At 41.7% G+C, this 20,652-nt stretch overlaps 1 protein-coding gene across 1 annotated transcript in view; it reads left to right on the top strand.

Moving 5' to 3' along the window:
• The window catches only part of PTPN14 (protein tyrosine phosphatase non-receptor type 14), a 188,278-nt gene that overhangs the window by 136,736 nt on the left and 30,890 nt on the right, over positions 1-20,652 (top strand). The window contains exons 4-10 of the mRNA XM_075925194.2: positions 481-578; positions 3,302-3,369; positions 6,662-6,732; positions 7,237-7,324; positions 14,458-14,546; positions 17,280-17,367; positions 19,076-19,158. Coding sequence (XP_075781309.1) covers positions 481-578; positions 3,302-3,369; positions 6,662-6,732; positions 7,237-7,324; positions 14,458-14,546; positions 17,280-17,367; positions 19,076-19,158 — 585 coding nt within the window. The remainder of the gene's footprint in view (positions 1-480; positions 579-3,301; positions 3,370-6,661; positions 6,733-7,236; positions 7,325-14,457; positions 14,547-17,279; positions 17,368-19,075; positions 19,159-20,652) is intronic.

The following is a 20,652-nucleotide window of genomic DNA, read 5'->3' as shown; positions in this document are numbered from 1 at the left end:
TCAGAGAGAGAAACTTTCAAGCTTATACAGAACACTTTGCTTGAAAGCTTGTCTGTCTCACCAGCAGTAGCTGGTTGAATAAAAGATCTTACCTCAACTGCCTTGTCTCTCTAACAACCTGGGACCAACATGGCTACAACACTACTGCATACAAGGATATATTCCTCAATTACACCTACAGAATTTGTGGTTGGATGAAATTCCAGAAACTGCCACTCTTGTAGTGTGGTCCACTGAGTGCCCAATGGAATTCTGATGTCTTTTCTTTTTGGACAGATGGGAGCATTGGTCCTCATGAGGGTCACACTGATGATTCTAGCCTATATATTTAAAGTAAATTAAGATTGCATATGCGGTCTCTGCAGCACCAAACATACACAGTGCAATTGTATACAATCTATGCAAAATATTGTATCTTCAGCAATCTTCATTTTGTAGAGAATATACAAGTATGTCTTGTTTTGTTTCACTTACTTACAGGTATCAGTATTACCTACAAGTGAAAAAAGATGTTCTTGATGGTCGATTACGTTCTTCATTGGATCAGGGGATCCGGTTGGCTGGCTTAGCTGTGCAAGGTAAAGTTTAATTAGTTGCTAGTCCTCTTCCAACTTTGCTCTCTACAGTTAATTCTAAGTATTTATTTGACACTAATTAAGCCCAGTCCAATACATGTTAATTATCATTAGTCTTTCCATTGATTTCAGTAGGAGTAGAATTGAATTTTAGATGATGAATTACTTGTACTCTCAGGTGTTGAATGATTGGATCATAAGTACATGTAAACGTTTTTCAGCTCCAACACTGGATTTTCTGAATTAACAACCAACAAATCTAGATTCTTCTTTCAGTAATAGTTGACTACTTTGCAGAAAAGATGGGAGCTGACTGTTTTTCAAATTCTATTTTCAGAGTAATTCCATTTTCAGCCAAACTAGAAGTTTTAATTTTGCTTTGAATTTAAAATTCACTTTGCCTCACTTACTATTAGAAGTACTACAGAGTACGTAATAGTGGTTTTTGTTAAGTGGATTATTGTTAATTTACAGCTGACTATTGGCTGATTTTACTCTGGGCCTAGCAAGGAGAGAGAGAAAAAGAATACCTACAATATGGAAAAATAAATATGTTTTAAGTTATAATGTCTCTCAGACTGTCTAGTTCAAAATTAACCTTAATGATACAATGTCATAACCTGATGCATCTGATGTACTTGCTGAAAGGAATTCAGATGTAAATGTTAAAATCAGGTAATTGTATATACAGTAGCTAAGACACAGTTACTGGCTTTTCATAAATGAAAGATTTTTTGTGGTACAATGGGTCCCTATTTGAACATGTGATCATCCCATTTCTACTGACTTGTGAAGCATTCTGTTGCTGAGATGAAATTTTCTAGAGCTTAATTTATGACCTGGAACTTCCACTTCTGCATGGTCTAGTGATTAGAACAAGGACCTGGCAGTAGAGAACATGTGTATTACCTCATCTGATAGCCACTCAGTTGCCTAAAGGCCTTTGTAAGTCTCTTCGCGACTGATTTTCAGAGCTACTGAGCATCTTTCATCCCTACTGAAATCAGTGAGAACTGTGGAGTCTCATCACCTTGAACACCAGGTCATTAACTTACTCTTTGCCTTAGGGTAGGAATACTGGTATCCACCTGTGTAGGACATTCTGAGAGCCCAGGATGAAAGCTGTGGAATAGGTAAAGAGTAGTAATATTGAGGAAGTTAATATTTTTACAAATCCTGGTAGAAATACTATTGTAATGCCCTATTGGGTGTTCAGAAGCAAATCCTAATCTTTTCTATTGACCATTGGGCTGAAATATATGTTCATCCTGAGCTTTGCAGTGTGGTTTAAGTGGTTTTTCCTACAGTGTAAGGTGAAGAATTGGTGATGGACAGACACAAAATCAAATTCCACTGTCTCAGTTTGGGGCCTTTCCAGTGGCTCTGTGCAGGCATCTCTTACCATACAATTGTCCATTCTCCTGTTTCTATAAATGGTTTGAGTAATAATCACTTATTTTGCTTTGAATTTTCTGCAAAATCTGTTATTATGATTGATAGCTGTGTTGGACATTTATTCTAGTTTTTGTTGTTTTACTCCTAACACTGTAGTGCTGTCTTTGATCTTTTGCATGATCCACTAAAGAGACTTGGCGGACACACCGTTATTTTTAACTGCATATTTTGTATTTTAATGTCCATTTTAATTCCCTGTTTCTGAAACATAACTCTGTGAGGTAAAAAAAATGAAAATGCATCTTTGCCATTACATGAAATTGTCTAAAAGCTTTGCAAAAATGTTTTTCTAATGTGATTTATGGTAGGGATTTCCAGCTTCTAAAATACTAGATTTTGTAAATGATGTTTGATCTGGTTCAGTTAAAATAAAATAACCTTCCAGCAAGTTCATTCTTTAGTTATAAGCTGTTGTGTGTTTAACAAATAGATAAATATAGACATGATTTTTGTGTATGTTAGAAAAAGCATTTTAATTTTTAGGAAGCACTTTCAAAACTGCACTATTTTAAGAACATTTGAACAATAATTATCTTTTGGGTGTTGCCTGTACATGACTAAGAGCAATGCTGTGAGTGCCAAGATTGTTTCAGCTCCCTAATGGATAGACGGTGAGAGGGGGCAAATGAGAGGGAAGTACTAGCATAAGAAAATAAAGTGTTGGACCAGCTTTTGGCAAGCCCTGCTTCATGGAGTGGGGCACTTCAATTGAGGCTGGCCCTGGAATGGCAAGACAAAAGGGGAAGCTGCTTGTGTCAGGCCCTCTGCTCCTTCCTCTTGTCAATCTAGCCTATATAGCTTCAGCTATGCCAGTAATACTGCTTAAGTCAGCATACTTACCGCAGTGTCTTCCATGTGGTAAGATAAGCAGGGGCTGCTTTCCTGTCGACTCCAGCTACACTTCTCGTCCTATCGGAGTCGACGGGAGAGCTCTTGGCGGTCGATTTATCATGTCTAAGCAGACAAGATAAATTGCCCTTTGATGGATCGATTGCTGCACCATCAATCCACCAGGTAGTAAAGACAAATCCTAATTATGCACAGGTCAGTCTTTAACTGTCCTTAGGCCCTTATCTCAGGCCTGGACATGGGGGAAAAAAAGATTTTTTTTAAACTGTTGTTCAAGACCTCAATTCTATAAACACTTGATTTCTGTGGGACAATTCACATACTTAAAGTTAAGCATGTGAATCAAAGGTTCATAAGGTCCAGGTTTTAATATCCATGGAAAGTGCTATGTAATATGAGTAAATGTGGTGTTGTTTTTCCAGCGGATTTTGGTGACTGTAATCAGTTTGAATCTCATGATTTCCTCCGCGAATATGTCCTGTTTCCTATGGTGAGTTACTTTTTTCCTCTCTTATTTCATAGTCTCCTATGAGTAATTCCTCCATCCCGTAGAAATGGCATTGTTGATAGGGCAATGAAAAGTTAGTGCTAATTTTTTAAATGAGTAAAATAAGCTTTGCTTCCGAAAAGATTGTGTTTCATATGGTTTTAGCTAAATTACTATAAGAAGCACAAGTTTAACTCTTTATGAGCTCTATTTATGCTTATTATTTTTCCCATAGGGATAGCTTTCAGCAGAAGAAATATATTTACTTAAACTAAGTAAAAGTTATACAATATTTAACATATTAACATAATATACAATATTTAACATATTCCTGATGCGGGTGGTAGGGATGTAAGCAAGTAGTCGACTATTCAACTATTCTCCTTCCCCCTCCCCCTTACCGCTGCCTCTGTATCAGGCTTAAAAACCGGTTCCCCCTAGCACTGTCTCTGCAGTGCTGCCTGCCTCCCCACTGCTGCCTCTATCTGGCAGCAGCCCCTGTTTGTGACCCTGAGCAGTCCCCGCTCAGTCCCGGCTTGTGCTGAGTCCGGGACCTACCTCCACTGCAGCTTAAATGTAGTAGGAGCTGGGCTGCCTGCACATCTGGCTCTTACTACATTTAAACTGTGCAGCTGCAGCAGCCTTCCCTTACTGATTAATCATGTAGTCTATAAAATTGTTATTGACTACACAATTAGGGGATTACCCCGCCTCTTAACATCCCTATTTACTGCAATAAAAACAGTAAATAATCATGGAATGTGCAGACTGGCTCATATGACAAATGCAGTCTTGCAGTCCTTATTTAAGAAAAAATTCCACCAAAATGGATCAGCCTTTAGCCCGACTAACAGGTCAAACAGGGCTTCAAGGTTTGGTCACAGTGAGTGTGCAGTAAAAGTTATTCATTTTTAGTCTGAAGGTATCAGGTCTTTCCAATAGTTAAAGAACTATTTTCTTGTCCACTGAGAAATTCTGTGGAGAAATGTAAAACTGCCACCATAACAGAGAATGAAGTAAAAGATACCAGCTACTTTGATACCATAGCAATGAACAGCTGCTGGGTGAATGGATAACTTGAAGAAGTCATGAAGCTAAGCTGGGCTTTAACTAAGACCAGCAACCTCACATCTACGAAACTTAAGCTTAACTTTTGTAAAATTTCAGTGATCAGGCCCTGATCTTGAAATTCTTTCTGAGCTGAAATTAAATGTGTAGGAATTGTAAAACTATGGGCATTTTCTCTGACCGCCTTAGAGGCTGAGAAAGGAAATTTGAGTATCAGTCACATGTACTGGGAATTCGGAAGTATCTGAGAGAAAACTGCAGCAGGGGGAGGGGGGCGGGAATGAGTTGACATAAGTGTAAGAAGCCATATGTTGCTTAGCGAAAGTTAAATAGCATCTGCCATGGCATATGCAACACACGTGTAGTGACTAGCAGAGTTCTTGTTTCCATGAGGCCTTTTTTCACATTTACTACAAGCTATTTTGGGATTTCTCCATGATGAGTGTTGTGTGTCATATTGTAGGTGATCACCTGAGCTGAGATTATGACTGCACTGTTGACAGAGAGATGTGCAGTGAATTTACCATTATGTGTCTACATTTCAAAGGACTGCATTCCCACTGAGCTTTTACAATAGATAGCATTTAGTTTTCTGTCAGTAGTAAAAATACAGAGGGATCTGAGAAGTTTGGCTCCATAGTTTGAGAGAGTTTGAATCCAGTGTTCTGGATTGGGCCTATTTGTTAATACTTTTTTTTTCTGTTCCTGCCCTCTGTTGTTGTTCAGACTGTGTTATCTGATTTCTGCTTTGGACCGATCATCACACTGTCTCTTACCACCTCTTAATGTTATTACTGTTACTACTATTATCTCTCTCTCGATACAAATAACCTTTTCCTGCCAGGCAACAGAATGATGTCATCACGCTCTTACAGACTCTGGCTGCAAAAGTCACCGGGGGGGGGGGGGGGGAGTGGCGGGGCGGGAAGAGGGGGCTTGGTGAGCCTGCGGTGCAGCCTGCTTGTATTTATCTTTAGATGTAATCCCATTGTGCCTAGAAGCCTAGTCAAGGACTAGGGGCGCCATTGTTCTAGGTGCTGCATAAGCACAGACATGCTCCAAAGATCTGTAGTGTTGCTGCCACTGCCAGCCGAAGCAGCAGTTCTTGAAGCATGTTGTCCTCTAGCTTTGAGTCGCCTCCTATTCATCTCCGTCCCTTCCTTGGGGCAGGTTTAGGTAACGAAATAGTAAAATCACTCGTGCTGTTATCATTGCTAACTGTTGTAGAGCTGCCCCAGTGCTAGAGCAGTGGTGGGAGGATTTGCTTGTTTTGCTGAAAAAATGCACAATTTCAGTGAGCTGGTGAATGGGGGGGGAGGGGCAGCAGCACAGGGACTGTATTTGCTCTTGTGAGGCTTCATTAGGTGTCAACCGGCATTTTTTCAGGGAAAAGAACAATTATGTATACAGGACAGCTCACAGGTGTGTGGCTGTGTACAGGCACGTATTGTGCCATTGATCAGTACCATGCTACCACTTGCACATTTTTCTGTGGTAGGAACAAATATCACAGGGAGGCCTTCAGTGAGCAAGAAACAAGCCGTTTAGCCAAATACAATATGCACAGCTTTGAGGCATGTTTTTATATTAATATAATCTCTTAGAGGTTTTTCTAGATAACTTTTTCATTTTCCCTTTTTTGCTTTGATTTTATGACCAGACTGCCTTTATTTTCTTGCCCCAATTGATTTCAGAATTAATCCTACCACACACATAGTTCCACATTACAAAATGTACAACAATTTGCTCATCAATGTGTGTTGAAAACACATGGCTAACTTAACTATACATATAAAAGAAGAGCAAAGCTTTTGATCTTACTTTTTGAAACACTTTGTAAAAGCAAAGATAGAGGTCTTTCTGTTCTGTATTTGGGGAGAAATTTCTGGCCATTTTTTTGTTTTGAATTAACAATCTCCTTAACATTTTCAATCCTCCCCACCTACAAATTTTCTCAAAAAGTCTGGTATTTTACCCGTAGGAAAAAATGATAATAGCAAATTAATCCTAATTTCCATTAATATTAGGCATTCTCACTGTCTTGCAAGCTTAAAGACATGTGAGAACCCTAAAACTTACAACATTACAATGAGGAGTCCTGTGGCACTTTAAAGACTAACAGATATATTTGGGCATGAGCTTTCATGGTCTGTTCTGTGTTTTGTTTTGGTTCTTTCCTGACCAATATCCCACAATAAACAGTGCGCTCTTGTTTGTATTTTTACAGGACTGGACTCAAGATGAAGCAGTCCTGGAAGATCTGACTCAAAAGGTAGCTCAGGAACATAAAACTCACAGGTGAGCCCCAAAATGTTAAGATACTGGTATGTTCTGTTTTTACTGACTGTGGGAAATTGGTCCATGTGGTTATTCTTCTACTACTTTAAGTTGGGTTTTAATTTAGTCTATACACAAATTTAATCAGCTTTTCACAAAACTTTACAAATATAAAATAGTCCTGGTCACCAGCCTGTTTGAAACATTGGAGTACAAATGCCTCTCTGTCACCTACGTTGCTCCTTTCTAGATTTGGACAACAGTGCAAATGAAAATATAGAGAATGTCCTACTATGTCCTACTAATGACAGTATAGAGAATGTCAAGCTAAAATATCTAATCCCATCTTGGTAGTACAAGTAATGATCTGTTTTAATTATATTGTAGACTCTCTTCAGAATCTCAGTAATATCTAAAGTGAGTTGATCCAGATTATTCTGGATCTGCGATTTTTTTTTCTAGGACCTTTAATACGACTTGTTACCCTGAACAATTTCTTGCTATTTTGTATTATTTTAACTGTAGTGGCATACCAGCAGCAGAAGCTGAACTTATGTACATCAGTGAAGTAGAACGCCTTGAAGGGTTTGGACAGGAAAGTTTCCCTGTGAAGGTATGGGGCTGTATTATTTCTTAAAATTCCATTTAAAAAGACAGTATAGGGGTAGACAGTGATTTGTGTATAACTCATGTTATTGTAAACATTTTGTGTACATCCAAATGAAGAACGACCTCTTTCATATATCAGAATATATAGAGAGGAATTATTTTCTGATAGAGGACATCTTAGGCATGGTTGTTCACTGTCTAGCACCTTGCGTATGGCTGTGTAAAGTCGTTGAAGGGCATTACCAAATTGGAATGGTAGTGTTTTAGATCCATTTTGCCCTGGGGTAGTTGACTACATTAGATGTACAGCAGTGGAGAATCAGGACACCTGATTTTATCCCAGCACTGACGTGCTGAGTTACTCTTGGAAAAAGTCACTTAACCACTGTATCTCACTTTCCCGATTTGTGAAATGACCATAACGACATTGTTCACCTCACTCGACAGTAGCTAAGATAGGATGTTTAGATGCTTGCATATATGACTGTGCCAAGTTCTGTCAACTGAACAGAAGCAAAGTAACAGAATAACAACTGGGGCCGGTGGTCCAGTTTTGTTCTACTAGAAGATTTACCCAGCGTTGCTTGGGTCCTTAACTCAATATTTGTACTTTAGAAAACAAAATGAAAATATACATGCTGTATTTAAATCATGGCTCTGGACTGGGTATGAGGGGTTCAGTATGCAGGCTGCCCCAGCCCTCTCTCGCCCCAGCAGCTTGGGGCCAGGTAAGAAACGCCTCTCCATGACCGTTGCATCTTCAGCGAGCACAGCCATGGGAGGAGTGCATGTCCGCCAGCTGGGGAAAGTCCAGGTTCATCTGCCCCTGCACTTCCCAGCCAGAGAGGAATGCAGCAAAGTGTCACTTTCCCCTCACTTCCTGGCAAAGGGAAACAGACGGTGAAGTTCTCAGACAAATCAGAATGGAGTTGAGGGGAGCTTTAGCCTCCCTCACTCTTCTTAACAGCTGCCTATGGGGTGGGAAGCTCGGGGCTGGGACAGTTGTGGATAAGGGAAGTGCACCACCAGCCAGCCAATTCACCTGTGTGGTGATTCTGTCTCTTTTTTGTATGGTTTTATGGAAAACTCATATATTTAGCAGATTGCTGTCCTTTTCTCCATCTGTCATCCTGCTGCCCCATTGGGGTTATAGCTGTCCCAATCCTCCCTCTCTGGCCCCTTGCTGCCCCTCTGTGGTCATTATACAGTATAGCTAGTCACAGAAGAGTAGTCGTGTTAGTCTGTAACAAAAAAAAAAAAAGAGTAGTCCTTTAGCACTTTAAAGACTAACAAAAACAAGACTATTTTTTTAGCCTCGAGGGTGCTACAGGACTACCCTGTTTTTTTTTTTTCACAATATAACTGTCTGTGCTTTCCATCCCATATCCCTGCTGCCTTCATGTGGCTGCCCCTTTCCGTTTTATGAGACACAATCCCATTCTTGGCATATCCCATTTTCCTGGCACAACCAAATCCTGACCTTGCTTTAAGTTATGATAAGAGGAAGCTGCATGCCAAATTTGATGGTCCTAGTAGACAGATGTTCTTAGACATACAGACAGATGCACAGACAGACAAACTCAAATATATAGTAGATTTATGATTCTTCATTCCTTTGAATTTTAAATCAGTTTTCCTTATCATAATCCTTGATGCTGTCATCTGCAACCTTGTTAAGTATGAACAGAGTATGTCATCATGATCCACTAGGAGGCTGAACATTTGAAGATTATGAGCCCATTCTGCAATGGCAAACACATTTTCTTTGTGCTGGTTTGGATGGTTATTTGTTATAAATACTGGATTGTTCAACAGTTCCCCTTATCACCTACCCCAGGCACTTTCCAGTAAAAGTGTTTTTCTGCATCTGCTGCTACTGAGATTAAAAAAACACACACACCTGAAGTTTGCCTGAAGGGACACAAATACCCAAACATATTGGCTTATTGCACTTTTGGATCTAGTGATGTCCTCCATTGAAGTTAATGGCTTTTTCACTGGAAGGTAGAAATTATGTGGTCTTCTGATGTCAAACCTTTATGCGTCTAAAAGAAATCAAAGGTTTGGTCTGGAATAAATTTACACTACAACACTTTACTATAGCAATTTATGTCCTTCATTGATTTTTTCATTCTTCCTGATTGTTGGTAGTGGTTGTTGGATGAAGTACCAATAGCATGCTCACATACTGCAAGAGAGAGAAAAAACACATCACTACCACCCCGGAGAGCAGAGAACATTCAATCCACAGTAGATTTGGAGTAAAGTGTAAAGAGTTCTGGTGTGTGCAGTGTTGTGAATCAGTGCATGTTCAGGGCTTGAAAATTGTACCAGACCCCACCTGATTGGGGGATTAGCCCTTGCTAGGAAGAAAGAGATACAAAATGCATCTGTGGGGCATTCTACCGCAAATCTTTGGGGCAAAATTTAGACCCCTGCTCATCTACAGAGCCTCAGAATAAGAAGGCATCTAGCATTTCTAACAGGGTATTGTCTTGGATACTGTGAAAGAAATTCATCTTTTTGTTTTCCTCTGTTGGTAATAGGCATCTGATTAATTTGAAGCTTTACCACTTCCAGATGCTATAGGTCATATATGATTGTCCCTCTTCTTAAAACAGCAATCAATGGAGAGAGAGAGTGTGGACCTCCCTAACCTGTCTCTTTTCTAATTTGGCCTGAATGGCTTGAGGGTGTAGGTGAACAGAAGGGAATCTCCACTGTCCCTTCCCCTTCCATCTGTTTCAGTTCCTTTGGCCCAAATACTGCACGTATCTCAGCAGCAGCCTATACAATTTTCCAATAGCACCAGCAGCAGAGTGATAGTATCACTGTTGTCCATCTGGCACTAAAAGTCTTATTAATTTCATGTTCTGAAACTTTGCAAACCAATGAGCAGCGGCTAAAGCACTGGGTCTAGCTGCCCACAGACTCAGGAAGACTATACTGCATCAGTTTACATTTGGCTTATGTTTGGATGTGTCTCTTGGCTCTCATCAGATTTATAGACAAATTTCTTTTGTGTACAATTTTCAGAAATTTTACAACAGGCTTTCCCCCTTGGTACTGCGAAGTGCATTTTTTCAGGCTTTATATATAGAATGTCTTTGTTTGGCTATTGCATGCCATTTTGGACCATATTAGATAAGAAGCACAAAGCGCTCATTACTGCATAAAATAGAAAACACACAATTTTTTTTTGTCTTAAAGAACTAAATTCACGTTCTCTTCGGTGTATGAAGGTAATACTGCTTTTTTTGTAAAAACAATTCTTGATATGTTAGAAGCACCATATAAATAGCCCTGTGAGGTAAATAAGTATTACTTCTTTTAGAGAAGGATAAATGGAGTCACAGAGGGCCAGATTCGCAAATATAGGTCTTCTGTTTTGCTTCCACAGATTTGTAGGAATAGTTCTTTTCTGTTGCAATTTCTCATTCAAATAAATTTCTGCATACGTGATTGTATCCTTGAATCAGATGTGTAAACATCTAAGCTGCCTAAATTGTTTTCCCAGGTATTTGTACTTATCAAAATGGAGGCTCTTTTTAGACCAGTCTGAAAATCTGGTTCCAGGGGTCAAGTGAATGGTCCAGATCCATACAGTATGAATTAAAATGCAGGAATTTCAGACTCTGTCTACTGTTTATTCTGCTAGAACACATTAATTTCCCTTATGCTGTACCATGCAGTATCATAGAACCATAGAGCTGGAAGAGACCTCAGAAGGTCATCAAGTCCAGCCCCCTGCTCTAGGCAGGACCAGTCCCAACTAAATCAACCCAGCCAGGGCTTTGTCAAGCCGAGACGTAAACACCTCTAGGGATGGAGACTCTACTACTTCCCTAGGTAACCCATTCCAGTGCTTCACCAGTCTCCTAGTGAAATAGTTTTTCCTAATATCCAACCTGGACCTCTCCCACCACAACTTGAGATCATTGCTCCTTGTTCTGCCATCTGTCACTACTGAGAACAGCCTCTCTCCATCCTCTTTGGAACCTCCCTTCAGGAAGTTGAAGGCTGCTATCAAATCCCCCCTCACTCTTCGCTTCTGCAGACTAAACAGACCCAACTCCCTCAGCCTCTCGTCATAGGTCATATGCTCCAGCCCCCTAATCATTTTGGTTGCCCAACGCTGGACCCTCTCCAATCTTTCCTTTTTGTAGTGGGTTGCCCAGAATTGGACACAATATTCCAGATGTGGCCTCACCAAAGCCGAATAAAGGGGAATAATGACATCTCTGGATCTGCTGGCAATGCTCCTCTTAATGCACCCTAATATGCCATTAGCTTTCTTGACTACAAGGGCACACTGTTGACTCATATCCAGTTTCTCATCCACTGTAACCCCCAGGTCCTTGTCTGCAGAACTACTACTTAACTGGTTGGTCCCCAGCTTGTAACTATGCTTGGATTCTTCCGTCCCAAATGCAGGACTCTGCACTTGTCCTTGTTGAACCTCATCAGATTTCTTGTGGCCCAATCCTCCAATTTGTCTAAGTCACTCTGGACCCTATCTCTGCCCTCAAGCATATCTACCTCTCCCCCTAGCTTAGTGTCATCTGCAAACTTGCTGAGGGTGCAATCCATCCCCTCATCCAGGTCATTAATAAAGATAATGAACAAAACCGGTCCTAGAACCAAACCTTGGGGCACTCCGCTAGAAACCGACCGCCATCCTGACATTGAGCCACTACCCGCTGGGCCCAGCCTTCTATCCATCTTTCTATCCATCTTACTGTCCATTTATCCAATCCACATTCCCTTAACTTGCTGGCAAGAATATTGTGGGAGACCATATCAAAAGCCTTGTTAAAGTCAAGGTATATCATATCCACTGACTTTCCCACGTCCACAGATCCAGTTACCTCATCATAAAAGCTAATCAGATTTGTCAGGCATGACTTGCCCTTTGTGAATCCGTGCTGACTATTCCTAATCACTTTCCTCTCTTCCTCTCTTCCAAGTGCATCAAAATGGATTCCTTAAGGATCCCTTCCATGATTTTTCCAGGAACCGAGGTAAGACTGACCGGCCTATAGTTTCCTGGATCATCCTTCTTCCCTCTTTTGAAGATGGGCACTAAATTTGCCTTTTCCAGTCATCCGGGATTTCTCCTGATCTCCACGACTTTTCAGAGATAATGGCCAAAGGCTCCTCAATGACATTTGCCAACTCCCTCAGTACCCTCAGATGCATTAAGTCCGGACCCATGGATTTGTGTACGTTTAGCTTTTCTAAATAGTTCCTAAACTGTTCTTTACCCACTAAGGGCTGTCCATCTTCATCCCATCTTGCGTCACTTAGCGCATTAGTCAGGGTGATTAAAGTCCCCCACAAGAACCAGGGCTTGCGATCTGGAAGTTTCTCTGAGTTGTCCGAAGAAAGCCTCATCTACCTCATCCACCTGATTCGGTGGCCTGTAGCAAACACCAACCACAACATCACTGCTGTAGTTTGCTCCTCTAAACCTAACCCATAGACTCTCAACAGGTTTTTCTCCCTCTTTATACTGGAGTTCAGAGCAATCGTAGTGCTCTCTTACATATAGTGCAACTCTTCTTCCTTTTCTCCCCTGCTTGTTCTTCCTGATCAGTCTATACCCTTCCAAGACAGCGCTCCAATCATGCGAGTCATCCCACCAAGTCTCTGTTATCCCAATTAAATCATATTTCTTGGACTGGGCCAGGGCCTCCAGTTTTTCCTGTTTGTTGCCCAGGCTTCTCGCATTAGTGTACAAACACCTCAGGTAACCAGTTGATCGCCCTATCTTCTCCATTCGAATCAGGGATCCTCCTTTCTTGTTCGTTCCTCTCTCGGTATCTGACTTTCCCACTCCCCTCAGGGTTTTGGTCACCGTCCCCCGACGAACCTAGTTTAAAGCCCTCCTCACTAGGTTTGCAAGCCTGCCCGTGAAGATGCTCCTTCCTCTCTTCATTAGGTGGATCCCATCTCTTCCTAACAATCCTTGTGCCCGAAATAGAATCCCATGGTCAAAGAAACCAAAGCCCTCTCTGCGACACTACCTGCGCAACCACGCATTTACGTCCTCAATTCGACGATCCCTGCCCAGCCCTTTCCCGATGGACGAGAAAACCACTTGCGCTCCGAATTTTTGGATCCTTCTTCGCAGCACTGCATAATCCGCAGTAACCTGCTCAAGGTTATTCTTGGCCGTATCGTTAGTACCCGCGTGGAGAAGCAGGAAGGGTGATCCGAAGGTTTGATCAGTTTGGTAAGCCTCTCAGTAACATCCTGAATTCGAGCTCCCGGCAAGCAGCACACCTCTCGAGATTCCAGGTCCGGACGGCAGATGGATCGCTCAGTCCCTCTTAGGAGGCAGTCCCCGACCACCACCACCTGTCGTTTTCGTTTGGGTGTGGTGGCGGCCATGGAACCCCCATCCCTAGGACTATGCATCCCATGCCTTCCAGTAGATGGTGTTCCCTTCTGGTTTTTTCCTTGTGAGGCCCCTTCCAAAGCATTCAGCACTGCAGAGCCTGTGGAGAGAGCTTGAAAGCGATTACTTACCTCTATAGCATTGGGGGATTCCCATGCTGGTCTTTTTCCCCTTCTAGAAGTTACATGCTGCCAGTTCTCTTCCTGGTCACATACTGCCCTCTCTGGCTCCTCCGCCTGCCGTGCTTGAAGGATTAAATGCTGTCGTCTATCGAGGAAGTCTTCATCCTCTCTGATCGAGCGTAGGGTCGACACTTGGGCCTCCAGTCCTCTAACTTTTTCTTCCAAAATATCAACCAGCTTGCACTTCGTGCAGATGAAATCTGTTCTTTCTTCCAGGGGGAAGACAAACATGGCACAAGCCGTGCAGGTAACAACAGCAGACCTATCACCATCCATCACTGTTGTCCTGTTCGCAATAATCCTTTAGTTTCATGGCTTATATGCATATGACATTTATTTTGAATTATTGTGCAAATACCTTGTTAATAAGAAGCAATCACTACATAGACTGGGACTCTTTTTATTTAGTTAACCTACACATAAACTGAACGCCTGATGTGCTGTATATTTTAGGATATTATTTTGATTAAACATTTTACTGTAGTTCTATGACATTTTTCATATCAAACCAGTTCCTGTGTTAACTAACTAAACGTTTACGTGGCTTTTGTGCAGGACAATCATGGAAATGATTTGCATCTTGGCATTTTCTTCATGGGAATCTTCATAAAAAACAGAATTGGAAGGCCAACAGTGATATACAGGTACCATCAAGAGAATTCTGCCTTTATAGTCAATTCCTTTTTTATGGAAAGCAGTGCTTTACCCCTCCCCCGCCAGTGACATAGGCCTCAAATGTGGGTTAAGTGTGACTATTTGTGTGAATAAAGGAGTACTTGCATGAGTAGGGATTAAAACCTATGTAGTAAAAGATGGTTTGTGAATGGGCTATATGGCTAGAGAGACAAGGGACTATCTTGTACCCTTGAATTCCTTTTGAGATGTCCTTTTTCCCCTTGACTTTTAGGGTAAGCTTATGCATAAATCACTTCTTTTCTTGCATCAGAAAGCAAATACATTAGACTTCAGTGGGGACTGCTGCATGGGCCCCACTTCCATAGATGCGGGAAGAAGAATCCTGCAGCACCACTTGGCTTGAAGTGGTTTCCATGGTATATAGTTATAGTTTGGTTCAATGGCTCTCAGCACTCCCATTATACAAATAAGGTCAAGTGTCTCAATAAGGATAATGAAGCTGAATGTTAGGCTCATTTTTGAAACTCAAGGCCAATGTCTTATTTATATGTGTGGCACTATGCTCATTTACAGAGCTATTTAGATAATTATGTGACAACTGCTCAAGAGAAACTAGGTTGAAACTAACTTATTTTGCATAGGACACTGAACGGTCTTTAGATCAACAGCTTCTGAGATCAGAATCGGGTAAAGCCATGTCTGAATTTAAATCTGGCCCTTGGTTTTGTTATTGTGGGATTGCCCAGTGGTGCTAATGCAGAATAGGAACATCTGGCCAAATGATTGTTTTATCAGTTTCAATTATTGTTTAAATTTTATGATCTTTGTTACTCTACCAAAAAAAAGAAAAAAAAGTAGAGAAAATACGTAAAACAAAGCTTTGAGTCAAATTCCTGCCCCTTTGAAGATAGTAGCAAAACTCCCATTGATTTTAGTGGAGGCAGGATTTCACCCTTTTTTATTGTGTTGCTGTGGTTTTATGGGCTATTTTTGCTTATTACATTATTTTAGAATGATAAACCACAATCTATAGGATTGTTTCTGACCTGTGCTCTTGCTGTGTGAATGTTTCAATAGAGCTCAAGGTATAAAACAGGTGTCTTTATGAGTCACACTGTAGTTTTAAGCCAGCAGTGGGAGCTCTTTTTTAAACACATTAGTGTTTATTTGAAAGGGTTTAGATTATTTTTTTCACCATTCCCAAGACTTGAAAATATAGCTTACAAAAGTGAGACAACACTCAGCTTTTTTTTAAAGAGTAGGTGTTCTCAGAAAATGCTGGCATCCTTGTTTGTTCTGTTTCAGCATGCATTCCTGAGCATGTAATGACAGGATGTAGCCAAGTACATTTTTCAGAAGAGCAAGTCATTTCCATTCCATAAGCTTGTATGTCATGGACACACAGTTCTGATATTGAGCAGCCTGATAGTCACTGGAGGAAAGAATGAGTTAACACATGGCAAAAAATTAGGAGCATAAAGCACACAATAGTAAATGGTATCTATTGCTTGTATAAAACACTAATGGGTAAGGGCTTGTCTACCAAAATACTAATTTCTGGCAAACTGGTCTGTAAATTTACCGTGGATTAGCCTGCTGTGAACTGTCTGTGTGCGCCCTGCTGACGTTAGTGTGAGCTGATCAAAGCACATTAACAAACTGTAGTGTTTTAGTGTAGATATTACCTATGCTGACAGGAGGGATTTTTCTGATGGAATAGGTAATTCACATCCCGAAGAAGCAGTAACTAGGTCTGTGCAGTAATTTAGTTTGGTTGCTATCTACAGCAGGAATTTACATTGGCTTAACTATGCTGCTCAGAGTAAGGACTTTTCACCCAAGCTAGCAAAGTTAACTTGATCTAATTTTCTGGTATACACTAAGCCTTCAATCTAAGAAATTTAGAAAGAGTTTTTTTTTTGGGGGGGGGGGGAATCCACCAAGAACTCTACATATTTCCCTGCCAACTAGTCACAGTCACACCAAAATTAAATTGTGACACAATGGAGTTCAGTTTACAATTAAGCATTCATATACAGGTTGGACCTCTCTGGTCTGGCACCCTCAGGACCTGACTGGTCCCAAATGAGAGAATTTGCTGGACCAGAGGAGGTCCCCTGTTACCGGCTCCCCAGACCACTTTCTCTCCCTACTGCCAGCGTTAGCCACCCCCCGCTGGGCTGCTGTGCTACTACAGCAGCCTGGACTGCCCCAACCCCAGCCCTGCTATTGGGGCTGCCGTAGCTGCTGCATCTTTGGCCTCAGCCCCCACTGTCGGGCTGCTCGGCTGCTGTGACTCTAGCCCTGCTAGGCTCCGAGCCGCCAGCTGTCTTGCCACCAGGACTCCCAGCCAGGACTCGCTAGTCCAGGAATACAAATAGTTCTGCTGGTCCACAGATGTTGCTGGATGAGGGAGTCCCAGTTCTGGGAGATCCAACCTGTATTTCCAATCATATATTTTATTGTAACCCTTAACATTGCTGTTTTTGAAAAATAAATGGCTTTTCCTTTAATCACAGCACATTATTTTATTTTATTTTATTTTATTTTATTTTATTTTATTTTATTTTATTTTATTTTATTTTATTTTATTTTTGCTGGCTGTGTTTCTTCTCATAAAATAGCTAAGGAACCTTTTCTCACATAATCTGATCCTGCACATAAACTGATACATTCTTACCATGTATGTGAAATGTTTGACTGTATGTCTTGGCAAAGTCAACTGCATTTCTTTTCTGCAGGTGGAATGATATTGGGAATATAATACATAACAAGTCTTCAATCATCGTGGAGTTGATCAACAAAGAAGAAACCGTGCTCTTTCACACAGTAAGCAAAGTGGCTACACCATAGCCACTTCACAGTATAACAGACTGAACTTGAAGTCACACTGTCTTCATAGAGATGATGCATAGAGCTGTCATCTCACTCACCTCATTTGGAGGGTGTCAGTCACACATGCAGTCTTGTCACCTGCTCATGCTTACTAACATGCCCATTACCTGTATTTGAAGGGTGAACACAATTAATTTTTTACCTTGAGATGTATGGACTACCTTCTCGACAGCCTAAAATCTACTGTTTTGGGAGCACTGTGGACTGCTTTTTGGATGGCCACACTTTGTGCTGTCATAGCTGCAGCAGCCTAAGCAATGGTGGAGCCTGTATATCAGGGTTGGGGAAGCTTTGCCCTCACACACCAGAGCTTAGGGGGCCCCAGACTAGTACATTTTGTGGCCTCCGTTCACTGCACTGAGGGCAAAAATGAGCACTTGAGTTTGTGGGAGGGGGCTGGCAGGAAGCGGGCTTGAGGTGTAGGGTCTGGGTAGGAGAGTGCAGGAGTGGGTTGGGGTTGTTGGATCTGGGAAGGTGTAACGGGACAGGAGCGGGCTGGGGTTGCAGGAAGTAGGGTGCAGGACAGAGTGAAGGTGTGAGGTCTGGGTGGGAGGGAGGACACAGGGCTGGAGTCCCAACTCCCCGAAGCTGGGGGGGAGGCACAAGCCTAGGGGGGCAGATCTAGCTCCCGAGAACATAGGTTCCCCACCACTGCTTAGGGATGGGAAGGACGAATTGATTATCCGATAAGAAAGTGCTTATCAGGTAGTCGACAAGCTTGTTGACTAGTTGCTCCTTCCTCTCCCCCCTGCCTCCCTTTGCTGCCTCTATCAGAAAGAAGCAGCAAGGTAGGGGGGAGGAGAAAAGAGGGGGTACGAGAAAAGAGGGGGTACTTCAAAGCTGATCCCGGGCTCCATGTGGCACTCCCAATTTGAAACTTCGTGAGGAGCTGTCTCCAGGCTCCCACAGCGTTTCAAAGCAGCAGTGGGCTGACCCTGGGCTCCACGCGCTGCTTTTGCCTTTAAAGTGTAGCAACAGCCTTAGGGCTGTTCCTACTCTTCAAAGGCGGAGATGCCCTATCGACTAGTTGAATAGTCAGTTACCCGTAATTTAACATCCCGAGCCCTGCTGTACATGCTCTTTGGAGATCTAGGCAGCGCCGTAACTAGGTATTTTTGCACCCGGGGCAAAATATGAGTTATGTGCCCCCTTCTTCTTAGGCTAACATGCGTTGCACTCTTTACTTTTGCAGCTTATTATTTTTACTTATTGCGTCTTTGCACCACTGGTTATGATGCGCTTAGGAAGAGTGCCCTGCTTGCCCCACTCTTGTTACGGCTCTGGCTCTAGGAGGCAGTGTGCTGTGATCTGAGGAAACTGCAACGCCACATACCCCCAATGTGATGCTAGTGTATAAATTCTGCAACCTGGCTCCAACATTTTTCTTAGTTTTGTTCTGTTTCACTGTGATTAGCAGCAAAGTGGCAGCATGTAAGGACATGCTAATGCATCTCAGTGATCTAAGGTTTGAGGGCACTGCACATATTCTTAGCAGTTGACTTTGTTTGTGTGGCATTCCTTAAAGGGCATTATTGCTGTTGAATATTTAGAACACTTTTGGTTGCTGAAATCAATTCACTGTAACAGCAGCAGAATGACTAATCAGATGGCTTTTTCTAATTTTTCTTCTTGTGTTTTAAAGGATGATATTGAAAATGCAAAATATATTTCACGGCTGTTTGCTGCAAGGCATAAGTTTTACAAACACAATAAAATCTGCACAGAGTGAGTATGCATACTTCAGATTTTTTTTCCAATACACTGCTTTGAAAGTGCTCTGATTTTTGGGTTGTCTCTCACTTAAAAATAATTGCGTCAATTACTCTTCACCAGCAATGGAATAATTCTTGTGCTATATGAGGCCTGTGTATCACTGTATACTCCTTGGCTGCATCTAGACTGGCAAGTTTTTCCGCAAAAGTGTCCGCCTTTGCGGAAAAACTTGCCAGCTGTCTACACTGGCCACTTTGAATTTGTGCAAGAACACTGGCGATCTAATGTAAGATTGTCAGTGTTCTTCCGCAAATACAATGACTCTCCCGTTCGGGAAAAAGCCCTCTTGCACAAATGCTTTTGCGCAAGAGGGCCAGTGTAGACAGCTGAGAACCATTTTGCGCAAAAAAGCCCCGATGGCGATCGGGGCTTTCTTGGTCAAAACCGCGTCTAGATGGGCACGGATGCTTTTCCGCAAAAAGTGCTTTTGCGCAAAAGCGTCCGTGCCAATCTAGACGCTCTTTTCTGCAAATGCTTTTAACGGAAAAACTTTTCCATTAAAAGCATTTGCAGAAAATCATGCCAGTCTAGACGTAGTCCTTAAGTCTATTTTGAGCACTTAGTAATACATAGGCTTTGAACTGGTCTTCTGCACAAGGGGGGATTTCACTCTGATGGAAGAGGAATGGGAGAAGTTTAGATTGTATAGTTTAGGGAGAGGACAAAGGCCAGTTTATTAGCTGAAAATCTCTTTCAGCATAGATTACCTACTGGAGTGGGAGCTGTGATTTTATATTTTGACATTTTCAGAATATTGCTGGGTTATATAGCAATGACACACACAGAGCGAATTCCTTGTAAAGTATTCAACACATTAGTTAACTGTAAAGCTGAGAAGAAGCTCCATTCATCATCACCACCATCAGTTCTGTTTTCCCAGATGGACATCCATCTGTTCTGTTGCATGTTGTCATGTATTGGAAATGGAAGGCCACAATAATGGAAAGCAAGACAGGAAAGTGTGTGTGTGGAGGGGATGCACACACATGCATGAGCATAAAATACATTTTAAAATGGGATGAGTGAGCGGAGGACTGATGGAGGGAACTCTAAGTGTGACCACTGCCTTATCACCAAATGAAAAAGTTTGAAATTGATCAGATTTCAAATGTTATCGACTGTCCTTGAGAGATGGATATATTTCCATTCATTCATTCATTCATTCATTCATTCATTCACAAAACAATATGATGGGTAAAAGATTTAAAAAAAAAAACCCACCCAACTTTGAGCAGAACCCAAAGAGAAGCATATTTCTACTTTGACACTATATACCAGGGTCAGCACAGGAGACTCTCCTATTATAGTAAAGGCTGCATAATTGCAGACTTGATGAGCAGAGATGTTTGCACAAGTTATATATCCCTTGACACAGAGAGGATAGGTGCTCAGATACCGTAACTCTAGTATAAGCAGACACTTCAAATGAATAACACCCTAAAAACA

This window comes from Pelodiscus sinensis, chromosome 3 (assembly GCF_052426305.1).
Source record: "Pelodiscus sinensis isolate ZL-2025 chromosome 3, ASM5242630v1, whole genome shotgun sequence".
In the NCBI taxonomy this organism is placed as follows: Eukaryota; Metazoa; Chordata; order Testudines; family Trionychidae; genus Pelodiscus; species Pelodiscus sinensis.
The sequence above is the reverse complement of the archived record's forward strand: the minus strand, read 5'-3'. Positions and strand labels throughout refer to the sequence as shown.